The 8678-nt window shown below is 39.8% G+C and overlaps 1 protein-coding gene across 1 annotated transcript; it reads left to right on the plus strand.

Annotated features, from left to right (window-relative positions):
• Positions 1 to 1006: 1006 nt before the first annotated feature.
• Positions 1007 to 2639, plus strand: LOC107758179 (histamine H1 receptor; the record flags this gene model as incomplete). Its single annotated transcript, XM_016575856.1, has 1 exon — positions 1007 to 2639. A coding segment is annotated over one exon (1620 nt), but the record flags the coding sequence as incomplete, so codon positions are not given.
• Positions 2640 to 8678: the final 6039 nt, after the last annotated feature.

An 8678-nucleotide genomic window follows, 5' to 3' on the forward strand; every position in this document is an offset into this window, starting at 1 on the left:
TGTTGCGCGAACGTTAACTTGTAGCACAAGAGTCTTCAATTCAGATTAACGATTTTGACTTTCTTTATTCTAAACTCAGGTAGTCGTTTTTTTCCCCCATAAAACAACAGTAGACAGAAACCAGGGGCCATCAAGCTCCAAAAAGCAGCATAAACGTAATTCAAATATGCACAATATTTCAAGTCTTCTTAAGGCATATCATACAGTATGTGTGGAAGAGACAAATATATCATTAATAATCTCTGCTGCTGTTTTTATCAAAGGATTCATTCACGCCTATTCAAAGCAGCTTGGAAATTCTGCTGAATTTTTCCTTTTGTATTCCACGGAAGAAACAAAGTTATGAGGGTTTGAAGTGACAGGGAAACAATTATAAAATAGATTTAGGAATTAATATAAGTCTACCTCTCTTCCCCATAGGCAAGGCATTTAAGTCACATTATGTATTATGGTTGCACACATTTTCTTTTCTCATCCAAATTGGGCATGTTACAAAATCCAGTGACAAAAAAAAACTGATATTTGAATGTATAAAGATGGTGAAAGTTGTCACATTTGTGCAAAAAAAATGGTTATGAAAAGCCCTGACTACATAATACACTTATATAGACAGCCAGAACTACCAAGGAGACAGAGAGGCTAGACCAGACACAGACAAGGGTTTATTAATGTCTAGGCTTTTATTTATGGTCAAGCATGGATAGAAACCGTCTCTCTTAGCAACGAGACAATGTGTGTCTCACATATTTTCTGAACATCCATGGTCTCCGCGACTGCTTCTTAACAAACCTGCTTGCGTCTGTGCTGTCGTAAGACCATGACATTTCAGACATGTGGACTGAGCACAGCTCGCTGGCAACATCGGAAATATGGATGTCTCCATTCACTGTAGTGAGTCACACATCAATAAGTGCACATTACGCACAAGAATTCAACGTGATGCATTCTCTTTTGGTTTTGTTTTTCAGAAACCCCATTATGTGGATATGACTTTTAAAACCCATCATGTGATACGTTGGACTGCTCAATGGAGACGACTACGATACTCACCACGACAAACAGCCAAGGAAAAAGAATTCTTCAAGAGCATTCCGAACCCAACGTTACAAATCTTCTGAATGCGTCCGCTCCCTTCCACCATCACATGAACAATGCGGTGCTGGGCATTCTGCTTGGCACACTGTCCCTTCTGACGGTTATCATGAACCTGCTGGTCCTTTTTGCCGTTAGAAAGGAACGGACTTTACACACGGTAGGGAACCTCTACATCGTCAGCCTCTCGATAGCGGACCTCATTGTCGGGGCTACAGTCATGCCCTTGAATCTGGTCTACCTTCTTGAGGACGAGTGGAAACTGGGTCATGTCATTTGCCAGTTCTGGCTGGTCATGGACTATGTGGCGAGCACGGCCTCCATTTTCAGCTTGTTCATCCTTTGCTTGGACAGGTACCGCTCCGTACGCCACCCCTTACAGTACCTAAAGTATCGGACACGAGGAAGAGCGACGCTGCTGATTTGTAGCGCGTGGCTTCTCTCCATGACCTGGATCATTCCCATCCTGGGCTGGCGGATGTTTGCTCAGGTCGACAGGAAGCCAGAGCTGGAGAACCAGTGCGACACGGATTTCCGCTTCGTGACCTGGTTCAAAGTTCTGACAGCCATCCTCAACTTCTACATTCCCTCCTTCCTCATGCTTCTGTTCTACTCGCAGATTTTCATCGCAGTCCGCGATCATTACAGAGAGTGGGAGAACTTTGCCGGTCCGAAGGTGAAAACAGAAGCAGATGACACATTACATAATGGAATGCAACTGCAGATAACCAAAGCCTCAGAGAGAGAGAGTCTGGCCTCACAAGCGTATTCTCAAAACGAGGGCCTGCTGGATCAGTACAGCTTGGAGCAGCCTTACAACTCGAGGGACAATAACGAGGACAATACCGATTCCTTGTCTGAGCCAAAGAGGAAGAGTTGCTACAAGAAGAAACCAATGTTCAGGCTTTCGAAACGCACGAGAAAGAGCGTGCAAGACTCCAACGAGATTTCGTTTCAGAGCGACGATGGGGAAACCGTTGCCGAAGGCCCGCCATCATTATCTCTTGCCTTTCTGCAGTCCGAGAATAACCCTCAGCCCAAAACGTGCATAAATGCGAACAACTGTAATGTGTTAGTGCCAAACTCTGTTGGCAACATGTGCGAGAGTGCACCGACTGTGGATGTCGATAATTACACCACGGTTCTCTGCAATCACAGCACACCACCGTCACCGCCGTCGCCATGGGCTGAGAACAGCCCTCCGCTGGACGCCACCAATGCGCACCCCGTCAAACAGACATGGCAAAAGCTCTGTGAACAGTCCAAGCAGAGCATCCACAGCATGCGCATCCGAAAGGAGCGGAAAGCCGCCAGGCAGCTTGGCTTCATCATTGGTGTCTTTATGGTGTGCTGGATCCCGTACTTCATCACTTTCATGGTCACGGCCTTGTGTGAGACCTGTGTGCATCATGACCTTCATATGTTCACAATTTGGCTAGGGTACATCAACTCCACCCTGAATCCCTTCATATACCCACTGTGCAATGAAAACTTCAAAAGAGTGTTCAAAAAGATATTTCATATTAATAGATAAAGTTTAGGAGAAAAACTGCCCGTCTGCTCCATTGGTGCTTTCTGAAGCGTTTCTTGTGACATGTTTGTACATTGGTAGTTCTGTGCATCTATGCTTGTGTTATTTTTGGGCATCTTGTATGTACAGAGCAATTTTTTTATTTGTTGCCGAGTGTCAGTTTGACACGTCTGCAATCTGCATCAGATTATATGATAGATTTATTCAATCCATAGTGTTTTAAAACTGGCTGTATTTGAGCACTTATGTTGCTGCTTCAGCACTTAGACCTGATGTAATCATGGTTAAGTAACAACTAGTTAAACAACACTAAAATGACACTGACACCTGAATCTTTGCCATTGAGGGTAATGTACGGTCAGGACAATTTGGGTTTGGTGTGTTTAATGCAGATCATTATTTAAAAATGCCCTGGCATTGATTATGTTTAAGTAGCATGTGCGGTGCATATATATTTTACAGGCAGATTAATTAAATATGAGTTTGGTCAAAAGCGAATGCACATTGTCTGCAGAGAGCTGGGAAATGCCGCATACAAACAGGTTCAGTTGAACATTGAAATTCTTGGTGATAATCAAGTATGTTCGGAATAGCACGTGACCTTGTAGTTTTGAAAGGAAAGCAGTGGTGTATATACTATGCACAAATTGTCCATATACATAGAACTCCTGGATTATTTACAATGCAGTGCATTTCACCTGATCTTTGTTTTTAATATAAAAAAATGATGAACGGTGATGATTAAAATAAATGTATAAACTGTAACATCTAATGTAACTCATTATTTGATTAAACTGCGATATGTGAAGACATTTAAAAACAATTTTAGACATAATGACTGCGTCCGAAAGCTTAGGCAGCTGACTTGTTGCTTAGCTGCCTTATCAGGCAATGAATTTGCAGGCAGCATTTGTGCATGAAGGTACCTCACGAAAATGACTGCGGACAGACTTCTGAGGCAGCAGGAAGGTTTAATGATCTACAACAAAATAGAACGAGCTTAGGTGATAACTAAATGAACATTTAATCACTATAATTACTTGCTAGAAATACCATCAAAAGTGGAAAAAGTTGGTCAAAAGCACACTAAATGAGCACCAACCACAACTTTCAGATGCCATCTTTTATTATAAGATATTATAAGTAGTGAAGGATTAATCTAGCTGCCTTCAAAAATTGCTAAAATGAAGGCAGCTCACAATCATTGGATTCGGATGTGCCTTGTTGCCTTCCTACCTCTGTAGGCAGCATTTTTCAGCTTTCGGACACGGCCAGTAACTGGATGCCTCTGGTTGATGAACAGTGTAACATTAAGGTCACGTGAAAACAAGAAGAAGAAAAAAAGTTGTTTCATACTGCCACTATATCACATACAAAACATGCAATAAACAATACACAGCAGAATGCTGTTATCCATTTAAAAAATACTGCATTCACATGCCTGTGCAGCGATGAGGTGGTGAATGAAACAGACTACAAAGACTTCATGTTATGGAAAAGCAATTATACTATATATAATACTAATGCAGTGCATTGCGTAGTCTCATTTAGTTCTCTTTTTTTTTCTTCTAACAGTTTGCATTGTCAGCCCTCAATTAGTGCCTGTCACTTTCTGTGAAACCACGAGATTGGTTGAACCAAAATGCCATTCTTGCTATAACCAGACTCAATTAGATGGTTTTCTTCAAATAAACTGAGAAGTGTGTTTTGGCAAATGTGGCAGATGACTCGCATTTTGAAAACCACTGGTTCACATGACAACATGGTTTTGATGTTAAATACTCTTCATTTATTACTCTAACAGGGTATGCATGGTACCAAGTATGGACGGTTTATGGAATAAACAGAAGAAAACACAATACATCAATATGTTCTCTAAATGTACAGGTTTAGGGAGCAGATGAGTTGTAGCAACACTTCAAATTGAAAATGCAGCTTTCAACTGATCTCTATTTTGCATACAAACAAACAAACAGACAAACAAATACATACATAGATAAATAAATAGATAGATAGATAGATAAATAAATAAAGTTTAAGGCTTGAATAGCTATACTCCTTCCACGATTCACTGGAACATGGACGAGGAGTAAACTGGAGGCCCCTCAGGACAGACACGGGACGGCAGGCCTCCAGAGCGGGACACGTCCCCCGCGTAATCTACGCCCCTGCGGTACCCGTTCCAGGACCCATGGCCGATCAGGCAGACTAGGAGGCCATGGCAGAGCAGGGAACTCAGGGGGCCATGGCTGGACGGCCTCCGTGGCCTTGGCCTCACCACTCGGCCCGGCCACTACAGCTGGGAACTCACTGGAGCCTTCCTTGGGCTCGACACGGGAACTGGAGCCCTTTCTGTGCTACACTCGGGGACTGTAGCCTTCTCTGTGCTAAATTCAGTGACTGGAGCCCTCTCTGGGCTAAGCTTCGAGGACTGGAGCCCTCGCTGACTGAGGAACGGCCGGCGGAGGGATTCTGGATCGAGATCGGAGACTCTCCAGACACCGGATGACCACCTTCTTCCAGTCGAGGATGGTGGTGTCTGGGAGTTCCGCGGGGAGATGGCATGTTATTCCGAGCCGGAACAGCGTCACCAGGGTCTCCCCATCCAGGGAGCTGGCTAGGGCGAGCGGCAGGTGATCGGGTCGCGAGCCACAGCATATGGGCGGGGAGAAACGAACGGGAAAAAAAAAAACTGAGAGGGGGCACCGCTTTCGGTCCGCTGTTCTGTCACGATTCACTGGAACATGGACAAGGAGTAAACTACAAGAAAACAGACTTTAATAAATAAACCAATGGGAATACAGACTGGAACATGGAATGACGTTAGACAGCAGACGCTAGAAACAGGGAAACACAGGGCTTAAGTAATCGGGAGGCAAACGAGATAATTAATAACACACAGCTGAGGCATATAGAACTAAATCAACATAATCAGGACCAGAAGAGGAAACTAACCAAATATGGGCATGGAGAAATCAGGGCAAGGAAGGCACAAAACAGGGAACACAGCACTGACATCTAGTAACAAGAAGAATATGGAAATATCTTTTACCTTCTGATCACACTGTAAAAAAGTGATGTTCTTCCTCAGTATTTTTCACATAACTGTGTTACATATTTTTACTTTTGCATCTCAGGTAAATGTATTTGGATGTAAGGATGTTGAGGTATTTGTATTGGAAAACAAAAATGCTTTTTTTTTTTTTGCAAAATGTTATGCTATGATTTAGAACACTTTAAAGAAAACCTTGTCTAAAAACTTAAGCTGTATTTGTGGCATACTGATTTGTCATTTTGATTAAAACCGTAAAAAGTTAGTAAAAATAAAGTGTTGAATGGTATTGTATACTAATGCACATGCATTAGAAGCCAAAGGGGAAAATGTACCAAAGTTTAAAAGCAGAAATATCAGACATTTTTACTAAAGCATGTACATGAATTCAGTAAAATGGGTTAGTTGATCTGTAAAATTATTAAAATTGTCATTTTAAGTGTGACTAGTTTAGGTAGATGAACTTGTGTTTATGCATTATTAATTTAATTCCTGTGGGTTGAGATTACGTCACCTCCCTTTCTGTTGGTGCAGATATCAGGGGATATTTACCAGGTTTGTTATTATGATATGTTGTTATTATATTATGATATTATGTTATTTAAAGTTGAAAAAAAAAATAGACATATAACATGCTAACATGTTAAGTGTTTATAAGCTTTGCATACACTTAGACACACTTAGTTTCATATTTTTATTATTTATTTGTGATGCCACTTACAGTACCTGACTGACAGTCTTCCATTGCAAATGCATTACTCTAAACACAATTTAATTTGTATTTAATCTGGATTTGTATGTAAACTAGCTTTAAATGATACTAGTTAAAGACCTTGATTCATGCATACAGGACGTCCCAGTACAGGACTCGACAGAGGCTGGATGCTGAAGGAATGCTGCTCATCTCGACTGACTCCAGAGCTCAATTACAGCTTTTGTAAATGTGTCTTGTATCTGAAGCAGGAGTCTGGATTTTCTGGCTAAGTTAGTTCATATCGCCCGTCTGCTTTGCACGGCACCCGACCCGACATATGAACCGATTTATCTAATACAGAGAAAATGAAAAGGAACAGCGTTTATAAGTTTCTATCAGTATTTTCTTGTCTAATTGTCTGTGCTTTCCTTTTGTTTTGGGTTTTTGTCTTTTATTCGATGGTTTTGGCACCTTAAGACTTTTTTTTGGACTATCACACAGCGCAAGAGGATTTGACACCCATATAAACCGTTGGTTTGCGGCTGGTTAACGTTATTTTCCAACATTGTTTATAACAGCGGGACAATATGATGCTTTAAAACATTTATCAGAAAAGCGTGTATGCTAACACCGATTAAGATTAGAGAGGTTTTTTTTAAGTTGTCAAAATATTACATATAAAGGATTAACTAGTCGTAGCACCAGCGAAAACGGCACCACAACTTCCATTCTGCAGACATTTGTTTTCTCATTAAATTAATTTTAAAGTAATTTGTGAAGCGCTAGCTGTTCCCATACCAAAACAAACCGACTGCGCATGCGTGCAAGGTGACCGTGGTCATATGACATCAACCAGGAAGTGCTTGTCTGGTAAGTGATGTTTCTATCAAATGTGTTTATTGTTGCTCTGACTCTCTGTTTGTCATTTACATGACTATAATTGGCACAGATCACATTTCCAATGTGGTGCCTTTTACTGTAGTGTGTTTAAAGAACAAACACACGATCACAGTGACAGAGACTCGATGGTTTACCGAAGCCGTATTACTAAAATCACAATACTAAAGAGCGCAGTTTTTACTTAATTACGTTGACAAGACATAATCAGTTGCATAGACGTTTTGTCAGCTTAGCACAATAGTAATTTCTTATTAATTTAGACATTCAAGCTTGTTGAAGTGAGAAAAGGGAACTACTACTTCAAAACTAACCAACTTCCCCAAATGTAATCGAACAAGAAATGTATGCGTTAGTATAAGAAAATATGATCAGGCTATCAGCATTGAGGAATATATTTTAAGTGTACATTATTACAAATATTTTATTTCATTGTTATTTTATTTTGATATATCAAAGATGAAAATATCTGTTGGCTAGCTGTCACTGTACATTATAATCTTGGCCTTAAGTGATTTGAAATTGAACAAATAAATTATTAATGTTATTATATTTTCTTCCCTACAATAATGTACAGTATTTGAAAAATAATGTGTTTTTTGAACATTAAAGCATGTCAACATATTCTGTTACACCAAATACACCAAATAACGATCTTTAAAAAAGCATCATATGACCCCTTTAAGTGCTAGGCTTCTGTCAGAACAGATTGCTTAGAACTTTATTGTTGATAATCAGAGACAAAATAAAGCACATTTGTCTTTCTAAATATCAAATGCCATATTCAGCCTTATTGAATGTCTTTATGTAAATATATTGTACTGTGGTTGAATCTGCACGTGTTCAAGTTTTAAGATCTACTGTATGTCATTCTTCGATTAGACAAAAGCAAAGGCATTTTCCCCAAAAAAAGATTATAATATCAAACTTCATTTCTGGATAACACAGCGTAGTGGAGTCATGTGACAACAATTCACCATACTGCTGTTTGAAACACAGTTAACGGGAACTAACAATGAAAAAAAGCATTTATTAATCTTAATTCATGTTCATTTTAACAGTTTCTAATTAAAAGCAAAAGTTTTATCTATTAATATAATTGAATGGATCTGAACTAAGATGAACTAACAATGAATATTTTATTACCTAACAATAACGAAGATTAACTATTGCGCGTTGTTAGTTAATGTTTGTTAATGCATTAACTAATGTTATCTAACGGGACCTAATTGTAAAGTGTCACTGAAATGTTTCGGTCATGTGTGGTTCGTGTAACAATCCAATAAAGACGAAGAAGAGTTTAATAATATTTAATAAGCCAACGATCAGGGTGCTATCCATGGTATCCACATTAAACATAGACGAGACCGGACAAACACTGAGAGCAAACACAGGGTTTAAATAAGACGGAG

This window comes from Sinocyclocheilus rhinocerous, unplaced genomic scaffold, assembly GCF_001515625.1.
Source record: "Sinocyclocheilus rhinocerous isolate Xijiao unplaced genomic scaffold, SAMN03320098_v1.1 scaffold1574, whole genome shotgun sequence".
NCBI lineage: Eukaryota > Metazoa > Chordata > Actinopteri > Cypriniformes > Cyprinidae > Sinocyclocheilus > Sinocyclocheilus rhinocerous.